Source organism: Panthera tigris, chromosome A1, assembly GCF_018350195.1.
Source record: "Panthera tigris isolate Pti1 chromosome A1, P.tigris_Pti1_mat1.1, whole genome shotgun sequence".
Taxonomy (NCBI): Eukaryota; Metazoa; Chordata; class Mammalia; order Carnivora; family Felidae; genus Panthera; species Panthera tigris.
The window spans coordinates 5,809,969-5,832,300 of NC_056660.1; the positions used below are offsets into that span (position 1 = coordinate 5,809,969).

General features: G+C 37.6%; 1 protein-coding gene across 10 annotated transcripts in view; it reads right to left on the bottom strand.

Annotated features, from left to right (window-relative positions):
* LOC102958974 (phospholipid-transporting ATPase IB-like) overlaps positions 1-22,332 on the bottom strand; it is a 220,089-nt gene that overhangs the window by 93,351 nt on the left and 104,406 nt on the right. For all 10 annotated transcript variants that reach the window (XR_006217562.1, XM_042985568.1, XM_042985522.1 and 7 more), the window contains 3 exons: positions 22,178-22,242; positions 13,084-13,256; positions 4,135-4,318 (listed from right to left, as the gene is read on the bottom strand). Coding sequence is in view for 9 of the 10 variants with exons in the window: in XM_042985568.1 (XP_042841502.1) it covers positions 4,135-4,318; positions 13,084-13,256; positions 22,178-22,242 (422 nt within the window). In the remaining variant the exon portion in view is untranslated. The remainder of the gene's footprint in view (positions 1-4,134; positions 4,319-13,083; positions 13,257-22,177; positions 22,243-22,332) is intronic.

Here is a 22,332-nt window from a genome sequence, read left to right on the forward strand (position 1 = left end):
CATGATAAGAACACTCAACAAAGTTTAGAGCGAACACATGCCAACATAATACAGGCCATGTATGTACAGGCCATGTATGTACAGGCCATGTATGACAAACCCACAACTATCATCATACAGAATGCTGTAAAACTGAGAGTTTTTCCTTCTAAGATCAGGAACAAGACAACAATGTCCACTGTCACCACTTTTCTTCAACATAGTACTGGGAGTCCTAGCCATAGCAGTCAGACAAGAAATAGAAATAAAAGGCATCCAAATTGATAAGGAAGAAGTAAAACTGATAGTATTTGCAGATAGCATGATACTCTACATAGAAAATTCTAAAGACTCCACCAAAAAACTATTCAAACTGATAAATTAATTTAGCAAGTTGCAGGATACCAAATTAATATACAGAAATCTGTTGTGTTTCTATGTACTATTAGCAAAGTGGCAAAAAGAGAAATTAAGAAAAATTGAGAATTAAATTAAAAAATTATAAAATACATAGGAATAAACTTAACCAAACAGGCAGAAGTCCTGTGCTCTGAAAACTATAGAACACTGATAAAGTCAACTAAAAAAGACACAAAGAAATGGAAAGCTATTCCATGCTAATATTCCATTAATTTAGAAAAATTAATATTGTTAAAATGTCCATAGTACCAAAAGTAATCTACAGATTCAATACAATCCCTGTCAAAATACTAAATATTTTTTACAGAAATAGAATAATCCTAAAGTTAGTATGGAACCACAGAAGATCCCAAGTAGTTGAAGCAATCTTGAGAAAGGAGACCAATATATCTTTCAAAATATATTCCAAAGCTGTGGTAATGGAAACAGTATGGTACTGGCACAAAAATAGACACAGGTCAGTGGAGCAGAATAGAGAGCTGAGAAATACCCCCATGCTTACATGGTGAATTAATCTACAGCAAAGGAGGCAAGAATATGCAGTGGGGAAAAAAAAGTCTCTTCAAAAAAATGTGTTGGAAAAACTGGACAGCTACATGCAAAAGAATGAAACTGGACCACTTTCTTACATGATGTGGAAAAATAAACTCAAAATAAAATGACCTAAATGTGAGGCCTGAAACTCAGGGCACTAGTGATGAGCACTGCGTGTTGTATTTGATGAATCACTAAATTCTACACCTTGACTAATATTACACTGTGTGTTAACTAACTGGAATTTAAATTTAAAAACTTGAAAAAAGGAAAAAAAGAAAAGAAAGGCAGTAATCTCCTGGACATTGACCTTAGCAACACTTTTCTAGACATATCTCCCCAGGCAAGGAAAACAAAAGCAAAAATAAACCATCGGGACTGTATCAAAACAAAAATCTTTTACACAGCAAAGGAAACCATCAACAAAATGAAAAGGCCTACTGAGTGGGAGAAGACATTTGAAAATGGTGTCTTTGAAAAGAAGTTAATATTCAAAATATGTAATGAAGTTACTCAACACCAAAAAGCTGCAAAACATCCAATTAAAAATGGGCAAAAGTGGGTGGGGGATGGGTTAAATAGGTGATGGGATTCAGGAGGGCACTTGTTATGATGTACACTGGGTACTGAATGGAAGTGTTGGATCACTATATTTACACCTGAAACTAATATTACACTGTATGTTAACTAACTGGAATTTAAGTACTTTTTTAAAAAATGAGAGGACAATAGCCACTTTTGCAAAGAAGATATATGATGGCAGGCAAACACATGAAAAGATTCTCAACATCACTAATCATCAGAGTAGTGGAAATCTGAACCGCAATGAGTTATCACCTTACACCTGTCAGAATGGCTAGAATCAAAAAGACAAGAAATCCCGAGTGTTGGTGAGAATGTGGAGAATGGGGAACCAACCCTCTAGCACTGCTGGTGGGAATGCAAACTGGTGCAGTCACTGTGGAAAACGGTATGGAGGCTCCTCAAAATATTAAAAATAGAAATACCATATAATCCAGTAATTTCACTACTGTGTATTTACCCAAAGAAAAGAAAACCGCTAATTTGAAGATATATGCACCTCTATGTTTACTGAACCATTACTGACAATAGCCAAGATAGGGAAGCAACCTCAGTGTCCATCAATAGATGAATGGATAAGGAAGATGTGGGGTGTGTGTGTGTGTGTGTGTGTAATGGGAATATCAGACATAAGAAAGAATAAACTCTTGCCATTTGTGACAATATGAATGGACTTGGCGGGTGTTGTGTGAAGTGAAATAAGTCCAACAGAAAAAGATAAATACCATAAGATTTCACTTACAATGTGGAATCTAAAAAGAACAAGCCAAAAAAGGAGAAATATTTCCCTGGATCCCCAGGATACCTGATACTGGCCAGCCTGGTGTGTGCACAGTGTTTAACAGTTCAAGGCTTATGTCACATATAACTGCTGAGATCATCGGAAGCATGTATCCTGACGGCATTTAGAACAGTTTAGGACAGGATCAGGAGAGTTTGGTGTGGTCATTTCCCTGTTTACAGACACAGGTGCTTTGATCATAGTTGACTGACACTTCTCGTAACCCAGATACTCTAGCACATAGGAGCCTTAGTTTTCCCTGTTGTAAAACTAGAACACTTAATCAGAATGGATCTGATTCAAACACCGGGGTAATACACTCCTCATCTATGCTGTAGAATCCTAGGAATCCGTTTTGTTACCACCCAAGTTTCAGGCACCTGCTTACCTGTGGACAGGGTACTAAATCATCTAGCCTCTCAAAGACGGCCACCACAAGAATAGCCCCAGCAGGGATGTTCTACTCAAAGTATGGGGTTATTCCTAGGGAGCTGTTCAAGAATTACATGTGGCTCCCGAATTCACCAAGAGTGAATGAAAAGTCTTATTGTTAGTTGCTCAACTGTGGTGAAAATATTGTATCCATTAAAAGCTGATCTTACATTGATTAAAATATTCTTCAAAAGTCAAAATATTAATATGTAGAAGCAGGAAGTGTTCTTATTAAACAGCTTGGATATTACAAATATGCAGGGGCTGTACATCACAGGCCACACACTCTTCTTAAATGCATTCCAGTAAATGGTACCGCTACTGTGGAAGGCAGTTTGGCAGTTTCTTACAAAACTAAACATACTTTCATACTTTTACTATATGATCTAGCAGTGGCACTCCTTGGTATAAATCCAAAGGAGTTGAAAATTTATGGCCACATACAGAAACCTGCACATGGATATTTGTAGCAGCTTTATTAATAACTGCCCAAAGTTGGAAATAACCAAGATGTTTTTCAGTAGGTGAGTGGATAAACAAAGTATTGTACATCCAGAAAGTAGAATATTATTCATCACTAAATAGAAATGAGCTATCAAGTCATAAAAGACATGAAGGGTACTTAAATGGATATTACTAAGTGAAAGAAGCCAGTCGGAGAAGGCTACATGCTGTATGAATATGACATTCTGGAAAAGGCAAAACTATGGAGATAGTAAATAGATCAGTGGTTGCCAAAGTGAGTTAGTGTAGAGGGAACGATGAATAGGCAGAGTGCAGAGGACTCTTAAGGAAGTGAAATTACTCTGTATGGTACTGTGATGATAGATACTTGTCATTATACCTTTCTCCAAACCTACAGAATGTACGACACCAAGAGTGAACCCTAATGTAAGCTGTGGACTTTGCACGATGACGGGTCAATGTAGGTTCGTAAGTTATAGCAAATGTCCCATTCTGGCAGAGGACGTTGATGGCGGGAGGAAGGCTGGTGGGGGTAGGAGCAGGGGATATATGGGAACTCTATATTTTCTGCTCAATTTTGCTGTGAAGCTACACTAAAATATACAGTCTATTTTTTTTCATATCTGCCAAGGGGCGGTGCCTACTTTTAAAAAGCAGAAATTGGGAGATTATAAGTCTTCAAGAAATATTCATCAAGAGATGCCACAAAGTAAAGCACACATTACAGATTGAAGAGACTGGGGATTTATAGATTATATCAGCAGAGCTACAGACGCTCAGTGGTATCAGTTGGACCAAATCCATAACTGCTCAAGAAAAACCTTTTTGCTGCAAACTGTATAAGGACAAAACTTAACCCCAAATGTTCTGGTAGTTGCATACGAAGAGCAGCTTAAAGAGTGGGGTCGACCTCATGCACTCGACGTGCCCACACCACTGACCTGTGCGATGGCAAAATCTGAGTTGTTGGTGGCCTGCATGCCCTCGTTCCCACTGATTCCCACACCCACGTGGGCCATCTGGATCATCCCAACGTCATTGGCACCATCCCCGACGGCAAGAGTGATGGCCCCTACGTGCTTCTTAACCACGTCGACTATTTCTGCCTTCTGGAGGGGAGACAACCTGGAAAAGAAGACAGAAATCACCACTTTTTAGTGTTTTGTGTTGGTTTGTTTTACTTCACCTTGTCGTAAAAGCCTTTAACATGGAGTCAACGGTAATCTGCACCTAACCACCTTTAAATGACAGCTACTGATAAATTTTCCAATACACTGATCAAGCTTTTAACAGATATAAAAACGTTCCACCCACCAATCTAAAATAAATGAATAAACAGACAAAAAGCAGAATCAGACCTATAAATACAGAACAACCTGATGGCTGGTGGAGGCTGTGGGGTGAAGGGATGGGCAATGTGGGTGAAAGGGGGTGGAAGGTGCACACTTTCAGCTGGAACAGAAGTCCCGAGAATACAAGGCACAGCATAGGGAATAGAGCCAGTGATACTGTACTAATGTTGTGTGATGACAGATGGTAGCTCACTTGTGCTGAGCGCGCGTAACAGACAGGCGTCCAGTCAATCTCCAGTCACGTGGTACACCTGAAACTAACGTATCCTTGTGTAGCAGCTACACTCAAAAATTTGTAAAGTTCCCTCCCCCGCCCACCCAAAATAAGAAGTAAAGCAAAGAAAGCACACAGTAACTTCTTCAACATCCCCAAAGAAGTACACAGTGTCAGTTGTCTCGTTTACATGGAGACAAACTCTTCAATTTGCCATTCTCCCCACCGCTCCCTGTTTCTAACACCGGCCTGCTATCTTAATTCACATCATCTCGCTACATGAGAGCAAGAAGTGAAGATCTGTTTCTAAACCTGTATAAAGGCATTTCCCCCAAAGGATAAGTATGTGGAGTAGCCTAGGAAAATCAAACTACCCTCAAGTGAACTTTACAAGGAGACAGAGAAACATGAAGATCTCAGTCAGGAGTCTGTGGTGACAATAACAATCCAAAGGTAAGTGATTGAAAATAACAGATGTTTGCTTCTTTCCCGTGGATGTGTCCGGTGCAGATGAGGATACTGTTGATCCTTTCTTTTAACCCAGACAAGCTACGAAAGCAAATTTCGTATTCCTCAAATATTTCAGACTAGCAGACCCTGTCTATACAAAATACTTAACAGACATTCCAGGGAAAGAGAAACAAATTTTTTTCTCTCTTATTTATCACTTATGTATTCATTCACTAAATAAATTGGCTACATACCTCTATCCAAAATGATCAGGGACACACAAAGGTTTTATTTTCTAGTAAGTGAGTGTTCATCCCCTTCCCACAAAACAGCTCCTAAAAACTAATTCAAATCTCAACCTTTCAAATTTCAGGTGAGATTGTTAACAACTGAGGAGATAAAGTTCCCTTGACTAGAACACACTCCACATTTTAAGACAGAAGCACAGATGGAAAACCTTTGGTTTCATAATGAGGAAAATGTGAGTTAACATTAATACACTGTAGATACAGTGTGAAAAGCTGCCGAAGTAGAGGATGTTCCAGAAACCATTTGTAAGTTTAGTTTCCATCTAGAGACACTGTTTTGGTTTTTTTTACTGGAATAACTACAATGATAATAGCTTCACCATTTTGTCTGGCAAGTACTTTTATATTTAAACTATGATATTTGTGAAGAAAAAAAAGAAAACGTACCTCATATTAATACCAAATTTGACTCTTCATACTGTCAAATCTTAATTCTATCGTTTGAGCCAGTGAAGCTCTCCAAATATGAAAAGAGAACTACAGGGACCCAACTAAGCCTTCTCCTCCCCTTGCTAAACATCCTTGAATCCTTCAGTCCTTTTGTGAGGTGGTTCTGGGCCTTTTGCCAAAGCTCCACATCAATTCTGATCAGTTGCTGGCAAGATGTAGAGAAAGGGGAACACTCATACACTGTTAGTGGGAATGCAAACTGGTACAGCTACTCTGGAAGACAGTATGGCGGTTCCTTAGAAAGTTACACATAGAACTACCCTACAACCTAGCAGTTGCACTATTAGGTATTTACCGAAAGGATACAAAAATACTGAGTTGAAGGGGCACATGCACCATGATTTATAGCAGCATTATCGACAACAGCCAAATTATGAAAAGAGCCGAAATGTCCATAGAGGTGGCACATTATATATACACACACATACGTGCTATGGAATATTTCTCAGCCATCAAAAAGAATAAAATCTCACCATTTGCAATAATGTGGACAGAGCTAGAGTATATTACACTAAGCGAAATAAGTCAGAGAAAGACAACATATTTCACTCATATGTGGAATTTAAGAAACAAAACAGATGAACATAAGGAAAGGGAGAGAAAACAGAGGGAAGCAAACCATAAGAGACTCTTAACGATACAGAACAAACTGAAGGTTGCTGGAAGGGAGGTGGGTGGGGGTGGGCTAAATGGGTGATGGGTATTAGGAGGGCACTTGTTGTGATGAGCACTGGCTGTTATATGTAAGTGATGAATCACTAAATTCTGCTCCCAAAACCAGTATTAGACTATATGTTAGCTAACTAGAATTTAAATTAAAACTACAAAAAAAAAAAAAAAGAAAAAAGAAAAGAATAGAACTGGATTATCACTATTCTGATTTTGGATCTCCCTCCCATACATGAAAATAAATCCTGAAATAATAATAGTCTTTTAATACCTATCTGTTAAATGAGCTTAAATTAATAAAACACTTTAGGTCATGTTTCCTGGTATGAGTATTAAGCCAAATTACCCTAATCTTGAAATTTTAGGGTTATACCCAATTGATGATCTTTACATTCATGTCTGGCAAAGTTTATCTTGTCATTTTATTGGCTGAAAAAACATATATACCCCACAGCCATCTATTCACAAAAACCGAAGAGTGAAAAGTCTACTCAGGATAGGAAAAAAAGTCAATATGCTGTTTCAGGACACAAAAATAATAAGAAAACACAGCCCTAAAACACAGTTTGAGAAATTCAAAACAGACATTAACCAGCTAATTTCTGTTCTTTTCATCTGAATGAAAGATGAAAGTATAAAAACCTTCCAAAACATAGTATTTCACGTGTCAACACTCATTGTGATTTTTAATCTATAACATGGAACCAAATAACAAATTCAACAACAATGTAGAAAGAGCACATAATAGATTCCAACCTATAAAACAAACACTCTAGTCACATTTGACTTGATTTAAAAATTGTAGTATTTTTATCTTCTGTTTTCATGGAATTACAAAGATAACTAAACCAATTGACTGGAATAATGTCATGGTTTTTCCATGGCACACACTACTGACTTCTTTATCAATACAATCAGTGTTAGAAATAAAAAATAAAATGGTTTCCATTCAAAATTTGTACAATAGGTTCAACATATTATATGGCATAGATACTTTCTTGTATATAAAAACAAGTTTTCTTGCTATATTTGTGCTTGGAATTCTCTGCGTAAGCTACTTACAGGTAATCTCATATGCATTAATTATTATTTATTCAGCAAATACTGATGTCCCTACATACGAGCCAGGCACAGTTCTTGATACAGAAAATAGTGCAGAGAATAAAATACATAAGCATTCCTGCCTTCATGAAGTTTATGTTCCAGTGGAGAGGAGACAGACAATAAACCAAGTAAGTAAAACATAAATTATGGCATATGGTGATAAGAACTTTCTTTTAAGTTTCTTTTTCAGTCAGTGCAGAGCCCGATGCAAGGCTTGATCCCATGAACCATGAGATCATAATCTGAACTGAAATCAAGAGCTGGACACCCAACTGACTGAGCCACCCAGGCGCCCCGATAAACTGAATTTTCTAGATTAATTAGATTTTTCTCTCCTAATTATGTTTACCTGAGTGCCACTGATTAAGCAATTGTAACAAATACCATATGACACCCTCCAAGTATCTAAGCTTTTTTATTTCTAAATGACTTCAGTAAGCAAATTATTGGTCAAAACTTTAAGAAAACTTTCTATACCTGTTAATGGCATATAAGGATATTCGACAGTTTCCTTCAGAAAGTAAACAAGTATAAAACTGGAAAATGTGATTAAGAACAAGCATTTCAGCCCATCAGAAAATGCCCAAAGGTGGAAAAGAACTCGAGACATATTTATTCATGAAAATCAGAGAAGTGCAGCAAGTTTGTGACCTTCGTCCTTAGAGGTGTTCCTGTTCCCCTGACCTGGGAGTGAGGGAAAATCTGCAGATTTACTACCCAAGACACGGCGGACGTGGTTTGGAGCAGATAACGAACACCCACATCTTTACCAATTGGGGTGGCTCTCTCAGTTCAGGGAGGGCAGGAAACCAGCTAGAAATGTAACAGGGAGATCGTGCAACAAAAGAATCACGGGAGGGCTGAGGTCAGCAACTTGCCCGTATTCCGAACTGACCACTAAAGTAAGGATAGGCAGGAAAGAGCCCAGAGAGGCTTTCATGTTGTTGTGCCTCCGAAAGCATTCCTCCAACCAGCATATGGCCCTAGCATCAAGGGTAGGAGCGTCAGACTATGACTTGTCTAGGCACAAACTTGTCCAAATAATTGCGTGATGACTAAACTCTGCAGGCACAGGAGAAACTCCTGGGAAGGCAGGCTTAAGAAAAAAAAAAAAAAAAAAAAGGCTGAGGAAAGATACCAGTAACTGCAAATGAACAGGGAAACATACTTCACAGTCTGAGTCCAGGCAAGTTACGAAAACACTGGGCCAACAAAATGCAGAAGAATAAATTAGAATCCAGATAAACTACACTGTATTTTTCCACAATAGCCACTTTTACTCTAAATAAAACAAAATCACTAGATGTGCCAAGAAACTTAAGGGTATTTGTTTTCATTCCCAGTGAACAAAGCAGCCTGACTGAGAATAGACCTGATATGAGTTAGCAAAGACTTCAAAGCAGCATTATAAATATGCTCACAGAATTAAAATATGTTCAAAGAAAGAAAATTATGATAACTATGAGTCAACAAACAGGATATCCCAACAGAAGAATGGAAACTATTAAAAAAAAATTAGAAACTCTGGGATGAAGTGAACAATACACTTCGTAACTTAAGATCAGATCTGAGTGGAAGAAATTAGTGAATCTGAAGTTACATCAATAGAAAATACGCAATCCAAAAAGAAAGGAGTTGAAATTGAAAATGCAGTGGCAGTGCCACGGGTCTGTAATCAACATCAAGCATTCAATCATACATGTGATTGGAGTCCCGAAGCAAAGGAAACAAAAGTAGCAAAAACAAAAACAAAAAACAAACAAACAAAAAAAACCCTGAGAAAATAATGGTTGAAAACTTTCCAATCTGGTAACAACAAAACAAAACATTAATTTAGGGATCCATTGAATCCGAAGTAGAATAAATACAATAAGAACCACATTTAGAGCCAACATAGCTAAATGAATGAAACCCAGTAACAAAGAGAAAATCTAGAAAGTAGGAAAATGACACATCACATACAGGGTAACAACAGCGTGAATTTCTCACCAGAAACAAGGGAGCCAGAAGACAAGAGAGTGACAAAGTACCAAAGAAAAAAAATCAACCGAGTATTTTCTTTGATAATAGCTTTAAGTTAGAAATCAATAACAGGGAATATACCCAAATGTGTGAGAATTCGATACTTTTAAATAGCCCATGAGTCAAAAAGGAAATCAAGAGAAATTAGAAAATACCGTACTTTGAACTGAATGATAATGAAAACACAACATACCAGAATTTGTGAAATGTAATTAAATCAGTGCTTAAAGATTTATATCTTGAAATGCTTATAGTAGAAAAAAATTTTAAATCAGTGATAAAAGTTTTTACCTTAAGGGAATGAGAAAAAAATGAGTTCAATCCAAAGTAAGGTGAAAGTAGAAAATAATCCAGATGAGTATATATTATATTGTCTATCAGAATATTATATCGTTATATATTATAATACACATATATCACATCATATTAATGTTATATACACATAACATTACATACACATTATAAATATATATCAGAATATAAATAAAAAACTGGACAGACCATGGAGTTGGCCTTTTGAAAATATCAGCAAAACTGGTAAAGCCCTAACTAGACTGATCAAGGAAAAAAAGAGTAAATTATCCATATGAGGAAGGGAAGGAACACCACCACACGTCACACAAAAGTAACAAATAAATAAAGGAATATTGTGAAAAACTTCATGCCGACAAGTGGCTAGAACAAATGGACAAATCCCTTGAAAGACACAAATCACAAACTTGAAGAAGTAGTAGAAAATATTTGCTTACTAAATTGAATTACTCATCAGAGCCTTCCTACAAAGTCCAGGCCCAGGTGGCATCATCAACAGTGAAGTCTGTCAAACATTTTAGGAAGAAATCATACCAAACACTACAGAAAGTATAGAAAACAGGACGAAGAAACACCTCCCAAATCAGTTTATCAGGTTAGAATGATCTGATAACAAAGCCACTCAAAAACTTGAGATAAAACCACAGACAGATGTCTTTCATGAGTACAGACTAGAAATTCCTCATGAAATTTTAGTAGAATATACAGAAAAACTGAGTCATAAAAGTTTGCAGCCATGAACAAAGTGAGAGACAGACTCTCCTCTCCTTCTCCACCACCACTCCCTCTGCAAAGTACAGTTTCAGCCAGGTCCATTCCAAATTGTTTCCATCATTCAGGATGTACCTCAGTCAACAGACTTCAGTTTTGTATTCATTTATGTTTACTGTTCCTCCAATGGGGACCCTTAAAGGGATGATGGGACTAAGGGGAAAAACTAAGACACTGGACCACATAAACCTGGATGATTGAGAGTTGGTGTCGCGGTGGGCTGACAAGTGACCCCTGCAGGAGCTGGACAGGGAGGAGAGTGAGGTCAAGTTGGACATTCCCCTGCTCCTCCCTGCCACATCCGCTCCAGGTGGCTGTGTCTGTCTACTACCGCTCACTGCTCCTCTAGAGGCAGCCGGCTCCGAAGGACTCTTTCCGTCCAGGCACAGTGACTACTCCCCTCCTCCAATCCCTTTGGACCTAGGGGTAGAACAGCTCTTCCCACTGTTACCAGCATGTATACGATCCCTTTGTTTTCATCTCAGGCTGCCGGCAGCAAGCATCTTTCAGAGCCAAGCACGATGTCCCGTTTGCTGAGATTTATGGGAGAAAGCAGATGTGAAACTTCCCCTGGATGCAGTCCTATGAAGATGCGAGGTCTCTCAACCCCTAACTTGCTGCCAAAAGGGGATCTAGCCTGGGGATAAAGCCTGCACCAGACGGATCAAAAGGGAGACAACATTGGAACCCTACAACAAACCACGAGTAAAGCCAGATTTAGGACCAACCACCACTAGGTCACTGCAAGCCAACTGCTGGAATGTCCAGCCTTTGTGGCAAAATTAGCCCATGTTTTCTCTCCTCTTCAATGATGTCCTTTCATTGCTTCCTCCAGCATGAGTAGGAGGTTCAGGTGGAGAGACCGCGAACACTCCTTAAAATATTGTTAGAATGCAAAATGAAAATGGTTCCATAAAGTCTAAATAGTGAAAAGAAAAATAATTCTGGCGAACTGTTGATAAATTTGCTTGCTTCCCTTGAAGTTGGCTTTGCCAACAGAATTTTCAACTATGTGAGCTAATAAATTCCCTTTTAGCCCAAAGGCGAATTTGACTTAGCTTTCTGTCATTTCGGTTCTAACTAATGGAAGGCTATGTCACAAAGAATCCTGAAGGCTAAACTACAGTCGTGACAAGTGAGAGTGCAATAAAGAACAGAACCTGCCGAATTCTTGTAGCTGATGCTGAATGAACGTGAACAAAGAAGGACACCGGGGGGAGACATTTGAAGCATATAGGGAACCTGACGACTGAGAAACCGTCTAAATCAATACTTAGAAGTCCAAGGCATCAAAACGTCTTCATAATTGGCCCAGTTAATATTTTTATTCAGGAGAAAGGAACAATTACTCTGTACTTAGTTTATTTTCTTAGCTCCATCCATCTTTGTTGTACATGATTCCCCTTTTTAAATTGATGTTTAGACTTCCAGTAACACCGATAACTTCACTTCTCTCTAGGTGTCAGAATTTTTTCAGATATGCCCCTCACTATAAATAGAGGACCTCTGGGGCACCTGGGAGGCTTAACAGGTTAAACGTTCGACACCAGCTCAGGTCATGATCTTAAGGTTGGTGAGTTCAAGCCCCATGTCGGGCTCTGTGCCGACAGCTGGGAGCCTGGAGCCTGCTTCGGATTCTGTGTCTCCCTCCCTCTCTGCCTCTCTCCCACTCATACTCTGTCTTCTTGTCCGTCTCTCTCTCAAAAATAAATAGATCAACATAAAAAAATAGGGGCGCCTGGGTGGCTCAGTCAATTAAGCATTTGCCTTTGTTTGGTTCATGTCATGATCTCCCGGTTTGTGAGTTTGAGCCCCATGTCAGGCTCTGTGCTGACAGCTCAGAGCCTGGAGCCTGCTTTGGATTCTGTGTCTCCTTCTCTCTCTGTCCTTCCCCTGCTCATGCTCTCTCTCTCTAATAAGCATTAAATTTTTTTTAATAGAAATTATTTATTTATTTATTAAATTAATTAAATAGAGGACCTTTGTTCTTACTGGAGACACCTTTCATCTGGTCAATACATCAATAATTTATCATTGAAAAATTATAATCTGTTTTCTACTACATCTTAAGCTTGACGATTAGAATTAAACTCAGATATCTCTCTCCAGTTTGAACATATATTTCATCAATAAGGAACTTTTCCTCTACAGAAACTCCTATTTCCATGTCTACATTTTCTTTACATGTTTATGTTAAATATAGCAGGGAAGGGAGAAGAACAGTGAATATATCCTTACCTACAACATAATACCGCTCTACATGAGAGGGCCAAATTGATAAAGCTCCTCTTAACTTCAGGATGGAAGGCATACTTCAGTGTTTCACCATCAATGATGAGGGCCAGATCATTTTCTTCACCTAACAGGATTCCAAGATCTTGACAGTTCTGATTAACTGCTTGTTGTGTTGCCTAAAACAGAGTGGGGCGGGGGGGGGGGGGACACTTATTTTTCTCATTTTATATATACATATATAAATATAAATAAAAGACTTTCTGAATCAATATGGTAGGCAGAGGCATACTTTTTACCTCATTCGTCCCTTCAAGTATCTCACTGAAATGAAAAAGTAAATAACATGAAAAGAAGAGTGACATCATAGATGACCAGCGAAATGCCAAGAGAAACCACAGTGAGATACTACTTTATACGTATTAGCACAACTAGAATCAAAAAGCCAGACAGTAAATGTTGATCAGGATTTAGAGAAACCCAAAACTCTCAAACACTGCTGGCTGGAATGTAAAATGATATAGCCACTTTGGAAAATAGTCTGACAGGTCCTACAGATGGGTAAGCGTGAGTTCACCAGATGACCCAGCAACACCACTCGTAGGCTTCTACACCCAAGACAAGTGAAAACCTGCGTCCACACAAAACTTGTACGTGAATGTTTATAGCAGCACCATTCACAATTGCCTAGAAGTGAAAACAACCTGATGAATGGATAAACAAAATATTGTATGAATATCCATACAATGGAATATTCTTTAGCCATCAAAAAGTTATGAGGTATTAATGCATTCTACAACATGGACGAACCTTAAAAATACAGTAGCTGAAAGAAGCCAGTCACAAAAGACTATGTTATTATGATTCAATTCACATGAAAGTCAAGAATAAGCAAACCCATAGAGTTTGAAGCATATAGGGACCCTGATCCATCAAAGTAGATTAGTGGTTGTTTAGGGTGGGGGAAGGAAGATGAGAGAAATGGTAACTAAAGAGTAGGGAGATTCTTTTAGAGGTGATCAAAGTGTTCTAAAAGTTGACTGCGGTGACGGTTGCATGTATGTGTGAAAATATTAAAACAGACTGAATTGTACACATTAAACATAATTTTTGTGTGTGATGTGGATCATATCTCAATAAAGCTGCTTTTCAAAAGGTATAGAAGAGTGAATTCATATCAGCTGGAAAATACAAATGGGTGCTAGCATACCAGAAAGTTCAGAGAATTTTTGAGAAAAATGTCAAAGGTGGGAACAAAATAATGGGAGTGAACTCTACACAACTGAGTCTCCGGTTTCTAAGGGGGAAGTATAGAAGTTTTAGAGACTCGTTGTTCAATTTAAGATATGTGGGAGTCACCTCCCTTAGCTTATTTTCCTCAGATCATCCTTCCTTTCTTTCATAATTCACATAAACTGTTGAAAGCTCAAAATTTTAGAGAAATGACTCCCCATGCCAGTAGCAGAGTGGAAAATTCAGATAGTGGAGTATTTTAAGGAAAATACATAACAAAACTATAAGTCATGCAGATTAATGCTAAAGAAAATTCCTTCATCCAATACAAGTGAAATAAAAATAGTATCAGTTACCACTTTCTGTTGCAAGATTAGTGAATAAGCGTGCCAAAAGATTTCTTGACTGTTGCCAACTCTTTCATTTCTTCAACTATGTGGAATGAGTGCCATAAAATACTAAATCATATTTAAAAGCTTATTATTTAACTATTTTGCTTAACTACACTTTTCAGTTCTATTCAGTCATCTGTAGAAATCAGAGGTTTTTTTTAATGATCTGTACTTTTCTTAAACATGTTAATGAATGAAATTTTAACAAGATGTGGCACCTGGGGAAAAATTTTAAAACATAACAGGTATCAAGCTCCAAAAGCTTTAATGAAACAATTCTCCTTCCTATTTTCCTCAGAAGGCCTTCATTACTCATTACTCAAATGAAATTACTGTGTTTCCTGAAATAAAAGGTAATTTAATAATCCTTGAATTACCAAGGCCTTTATATAAACCTGCAGGTCTAAAAACAGATGAAATTCAGACACTTAAAATTTGATTTCGTACTGTGTAAGAGCTATAATATATACTATACGTGTATCATATTCAACATTTCCACTTCTGCTTTTTCCACACAGTGCACTACATATCCCATCAGTGATCTCAAATGACTGCAGTTATTTTGTTGACCCCAAAATAATCTGGCAAAATTGAAGTTTTCCTATACGCTAATAACTCTTCTCAAACTTCATTTCATCACTGAACACAAAACTTGGTGCTTTTCTGATTAATATATTGCTTTCAATTTTACAGTTACTTGGAACACGTAAATGCTTGGAGCTAAAGCTTAACAGTCTTAACATCTTATTTTTTTTCTTCCACTCCTAAATTATTCGTTTTTCTTTACCAGTCCTCCTGCTGCCAATGTTGACAGGAGTGAAGATAATTCCTCCAACATGGTTCACTCTAGAACATGACTACCTGAGCCATTTGCCAACGTTAATTATGTAAAATTCTGCACAGCACAACCTGCAGCACATTATACGGGAAAATTGCATTATCTGCTTCATTATGTAAAGCAAGTGTATCAGTAATGATTATTTAGGAATAATGAGTTCTGGTTTTTTATAATATTAATTTTTTTTTTGATGTCTTGAAATGAGTGGTGAGCTTGCTTGCTAAGTGGAAAATGACACTCCTTCCCAATTTTTGTTGTAATTGGAGGCTCCGTTTTTCTTTTGCAGCATTTTCAATAAATGTGTGAATATGAAGCATTGAGATTGCTTTAAAATCTCTACTAACACGGTAAACTTTTTTTGTAATGTAATTTATTACAAATTGGTTTCCATACAACACCCAGCGCTCATCCCAACAGGTGCCCTCCTCAATGCCCATCACCCACTTTCCCACTTTCCCCTCTCCCCCACCCCCGCATCCACCCTCAGTTTGCTCTCTGTATTCAAGAATCTCTTGTGGTTGGCCTCCCTCCCTCTCTGTTTGTAACTTTTTTTCCCCCTTCCCCTCCCCCATGGTCTTCTGTTAAGTTTCTCAAGATCCACATATCAGTGAAAACATATGGTATCTGTCTTTCTCTGACTGACTTATTTCACTTGGCATAATACCCTCCAGTTCCATCCACGTTGCTGCAAATTGGCCAGATTTCATTCTTTCTTATGGCCAAGTAGTATTCCATTGTATGTGTAAACCACATCTTCTTTATCCATTCAGGAATAATGAATTTTGAAAATGACATAACTCTAAAGTTTACAAGAACTTAAAACATAAGAGAAAATCTTAAAGAAACAAAGTACCAAGATCACCATGGAAATCACAATATGGAAGTGAAATAGAGTTTTCACTCACAAGACTAGCTTCTGGAAAATTCTAATTATGCAACCAAGACCCACAAAGTCACAAACTTTGTAAACACAAATTTGAACACGTCTCAGCTGCCTTTGCTGTGTATAATTTGGAGAAATAAAAAGTATAACTCAGCCTTCATCTAATATTTAACAGTAGAAGAGTTAAAACATAACATTTTATTCTATATTTATTATACTCTTAAGAGACTTATTAAAGACTAGGGGTGCCTGGGTGGCTCAGTCAGTTGAGCATCTGACTTCGGCTCAGGTCATCATCTTGCAGTCCGTGAGTTCGAGCCCCTCATCAGGCTCTGTGCTAACTGATCTGAGCCTGGAGCCTGCTTCAGATTCTGTGTCTCCCTCTCTCTCTGCCCCTCCCCTGCTCACACTCTAGCTCTCAAAAATAAAACATTAAAAATTTTTTTTTAAATTTAATAAAATAGTACAAAGGCTATACACAACCCTCAAAGTATATGCAAACTAAACTGAGAAATAAAGGAAAATATTAGAAAAGATACCACCATTATTATGTGCCATGAAGAGTTAACCATAATGAGAAAGCTGAAGTGATATATCAGATAACATAGCCTTAAAGAGAAAATATTACCAAAAATAGAGACATTTCATAATGATTAAAAAGTTAATTTTTCAGAAAGAAATAACAATTATATTTCCTAACAATAGAGCCTCAAAATATATGAAGCAAAAATGGGTAGAATAAAAGGGAGAAATATAAAATTCAAAATTACGGTAGGATTTTAATAATTCTTTCAGAAATTGATAGAATGGCTAGAAATACAATGAGGACAGTTTATTACAACAGTGACTCAGTCACCGTGACTCAACTGATATTTGCACATAGCAATTTTACTGAAACCATATACTCGAACATAAAACAAGTCTGAATGGATTCAAAATGATTAAGACCAATTAAAACATATGTCCTTTGTCCAGAATTAAATTGAATTAAAAACAAGTAACAATAAGACATCTAGAAACATGCCAAATATATGTAAATTTAACACACTTCTAAATAAGCCATGGGTCAAAGAAGAAATTAGTGAAAATTGGATATTTTGAAATAACCTTATTGAAAATATAACACTAATATTTATGGAATACAGCTAAAGCAATGCATAGAAGAAAAATTATGGTTTTAGTGCTTAAGTTAGAAAATATGTTGAAAAATAATCACCTGAATTTTCGCCTCGTGGTAGGCAGGATTTTAAGATTCCCACCCACCAATGGGCATGCTCCGTACAATCCCTTCCCATTGACCTCATCTGGTAGGCTCTTTCAAAAGAGGTATTAAAGGTCAGAGACAAAAGGACAGAGATATTCCAAGCTGCAGCACATGTTCTTTTGTTGGCCTGGAAGTAAACTGCCATGTTGCAGAGAGAGCCACAAGGCAGGGACCTACGAGTGACCTCTAGTTCCCGAGAGCAGTCCCTGGCTGACAGCTAGCAAGAAGACAGGACCTCATACAGACACAAGGAAGTAGATTCTGCCAACCAACTAAGGGAGCTTCAAAGTGGCTTTTTCCCAAGTTGAGACTCCAGATGGGGACACAGCCAGCTGACATCCTGATTTCAGCCCAGTAAGACACTGAGCCGAACCAAAACATGTCAAATTCCTAACCCGTGAAATCCGTAAGACAAAAAAATTTATGTTGCTTTAAGCTGCTAAGTTGGTGGTCATTTGCTATGCAGCAATTGGAAAGGAACACACTGTTCTAAAATATAGTGTATTAATAGAAAATTTGAGATATAGTTAAGGCCAACAGATCAGGAGACAATTGCCCTTGAAAAGACAATTTGTGATACTGACAGATCCCAAGATACGGAAGCAAATAACACAGTGGAGATGGAGGGTGGGGGTGGGGGGGGACACATGGGACAGCACTGAGTTCAGTCAGAAGGCAAAGGGAACAGAAGGAAAGTGTGGGCAAGAACCTTTATTGTGCTTTCCACAGAAAGGAACAGGTGAGACAGGGTAAGCAGATCTAGGATTTTGCGAGTTTGAATAATTTCAGTAGGCTCTGGGGCTTAGGGCAAGTGGATAGTGGCCCAGAATGTGAGAGCCCGATAAAGTAGGTGGTAGGGGTATGGGCTCTGGATTGGTTGGTTTGCATAAGAAAGGCACACTCACTGGGCAAGCTGTTTACTAGCTCTGGGAGTTGCTTAACCCTGGAGGGGAGGGACCTTCCCAGTACCTCCCCAGCAAAGCCCCCAGTAATGGCAAACATCAGAATAAAGATCATGAAAGCCAGGGTTAATATATATACACCTCAAAAAGACTGAAGAACAAATTAAACACAAAGCAGTAGATGGAAATAAGTAATAAAGACAGGAGTAACAATCAATGACATTGAAAACAGACAAAATATGGAGCAAATAACAAAGTCAAAAATCTGGTTCTTTGAAAAGATCAACAAAATGGGTAAACCCATTACTATACTGATCCAGAAAAAGAATATAAATTATCACTATCAAGAATTCAGAATTGGGGCGCCTGGGTGGCTCAGTTATGCACCTGACTCTTGATTTTGGTTATGATCTCACAGTTCAAAAGATCGAGCCCCGCATCAGGCTTTACACCGACAGTGCAGAGCCTGCTTGGAATTCTTTCTCTCCCCCTTTTTCTTTCTCTCTTCTCTCTTTCTCTCTCTCTCTCTGCCCCTCACCTGCTCATGCTCTCTCTTCCTCTCTCTCCCTTTCTCTCTCTCTCAAATTAAAGTTTAAAAAATTAAACTTTTGGTATTTTAGGAGCAAATAATTGGAAAATTAAGCTGTACATACAATTCCAGTTCCAGTATAGCCACATACATAAAGTACCTAGTGACAAATTTAACAAAATATAGTCAAGATTTTTAGTTTAGTGGTACTTGTCTATTTTTGCTTTTATTGCCTGTGCTTTTGTTATCATATCCAAGAAATCAGTGCCAAGTTCAATGTCAAGCAGGTTCCCCCCTATGATTTCTTCTAGGATTTTACAGTTTTGGGTCTCTGTTTAAGTATTTAATCCACTTTGACTTGACTTTTGTGTATGCTGTAATGTAAGAGTCTGCTATGGTCTGAATGTTTGTGTCCCCCAAAATTCATATGTTCAAATCCTAATGCCCAGTGATATTAGGAGGTGGAGCCTTTGAGAAGTAATTATGTCATGAAGATTAATGCTCTTATGGAAGAGACTCCAGAAATCCCTAGCCCCTTTCGCCACCTGTGGACACAGCTTAGAAGGCACCAGCTATGACCCAGGAAGACAACCAGCACCAGAACATGACCATGATGGTGCCTTGGTTGTGGATTTCCCAGTCTCCAAAACTGTGAGAAATAAATTTCTGTTGTTTATAGGCTAGCCAGTCTGTGGTATTTTGTGATAGCAGCCAGAATGGACTAAGACAGGATCTGATTTTTTTCTTTTGAATGTGGATATCCAGCTTTTCCAAGACCATTTTTTGAAGGGACTATCCTCTCCCCAGTGTGCATTCTTGGCATCCCTGTAATCCATATACATGGGTTATTTCTGGACCCTATTCTTTCCCATTGGTCTCTGTCTTTATGTCAGTACCGTACTGTTTTAATAATTGTAACTTTGTAATATATTTTGAAATCAGGAAGTATGAGGCTTCTGGCTTTGTTCTTCATTCTTAGGATTGCTTTGGCTATTTGGGGTGTTTTGTGATCCTTATGAATTACAGGCTGTTTTTGCTATGTCTATGGAAAAAAAAAAACTGGAACTTCTTGTGTGTGCAGCTGCAGCGAACATTAAGTATGGCCAGATTAGCATAAAACTTTACATTAAAGGCCTTTAGCTCAGTTTCTATTACCAGATTCATCATGTCCAGCTTTCAACAAAAAATTACAAGACATGCTAAAAGGCAAGAAAAAGCACCATATCTGAAGAGCTAAAGCAAGCATCAGAACCAGATTCAAAGATAACACAGATTTTGGAAGTATCAGTGAATTTAAAATAAACTATGATCGAGGCTCCTGGGTGGTTCAATCGGTTAAGTGTCTGGCTCTTGATTTTGGCTCAGGTCATGATCTCACCGTTCGTGATAGCACAGGGCCTGCTTGGGATCCTCTCTCTCATGATCTCTTTGCCCCACCCTCACTCACAGTCTTTCTAATTACATAAATGAACATCTTTTAAAAATAAAATAAACTATGATTAACATGTTAGGGACTGTAATGGAAAAATAGACAATATATGGGGAAGATAAGCAGAGTGATGGAAACACTTAAAGAATAAAAATGAAATGCTAGAAATAAAAAACACTGTAACAGAAGATTGCCCTTATTGAGCCCAACAATAGACTGGACACAGTCTACAAATTGAATTATGTAATATATAATTAATTATTAACTAATTAATTAATATAATTAAGCTTGAATTATGTCAACAGAAATTTCCCAAACTGAAATACAAAGAGTAAAAAGAATTAGAAAAAAAATCCCAAATGAAATATTCAAGAACTGTGGGACAATTTAAAAGATCTAACAACATACAGTCAACTGGAATTCCAGAAGGAGAAGAGTAAGAGAACAAAACAAAGAGAATTTTAAGTACTAATGACTAAAAATGTTCCCAAACTAATGGCAAACACATAACCATAAACCCAGGGAGCTTAGAAAACACCAAGCATGATAAATACAAAAAAAAAAAAAAAAAAAAAATCTATACCTAGGCATATCACACTCAAACCACAAAATCAAAGGCAAAGAAGAAATGTTGAAAGAAGCCAGAAGGGAAGAATAAAGTAAGAAATAGCAGGCTTCTCATCAGAAACTACACAGTTGAGAAGGAAGTACTGAAAGAACAAGAAATACCAACCTAGAATTCTATATCCAGTGTAACTGTCCTTCAAATGTGAAAGAGAAATAAAGACTTTCTCACACAAAACCAGGAAATTCATCACCAGCTGATCTGCCCAGTAGAAATATTTTTAAAGTTTTTCATGGAGAATAATAATGATATGTGTCAGAAACTCAGAACTACATTTAAAAAAAAAAAGGATGAAATGGAATAGATGAAATCTATTTAAAATTTAAAGTGAGTATGAAAATTATACAGTAAAAAAAATTAACAGAAAATAAATGGCTGTAGCCATTTAATTTTTAAGGGCAAGGATGTTCAGTATTGGATTCCAAAATCCTTTCATTCTTGCAATGTAAATGCCAGGTATCTACTTAAACTTCTGGTAAAGACTGCTATATGCACATATTTTTCTTTTTTTTTTTTTTTTTTCATTTTTAAAATCAAGTATCTGAGTGCTGGGTTTGGTATGATGCTGGGAACAGGGTGATGAAGGACTAGCCTAAGAATGAGGCAAGAAGTGGGAACCAGAGGGGTGCCTGTGTGGCTCAGTCGGTTGAGCGTCCGACTTCAGCTCAGGTCATGGTCTCATGGTTTGTGAGTTTGAGCCCCGCGTTGGGCTCTGTGCTGACAGCTTGGAGCTTGGAGCCTCCTTCAGATTCTGTGTCTCATTCTCTCTCTGCCCCTCCCTTTGTGCTCTGTCTCTCCCCGTCTCTCAAAAATAAAAAAAATGTGAAGAAAAATCTTTAAAAAAAAAAAAAAAAGAAAGAAAGAAAGAAGTCGGAACCAGAGGTAATGTTCCAGTGGACTTGAGTGGGAGTTCAAGACAACTTACATAGATTTTAAGGTGTTGGGGAACACTCAAGTAACAAATTGGGTATACTCGTATTAAATAGAATTTTTAAAATCACTTACCTCGAGTGAGTTTGAATTCAATCGAATACAAGGCATTTTAGTTGATAACAGTTTACAGGAATATGCTACAAAGTGAGAAAGAAAGAGGTCACATATTGCCTTCCTCGAGTTCATGTTTTTAATGAAAAATCTATTTATATTCTCTATTCACCATA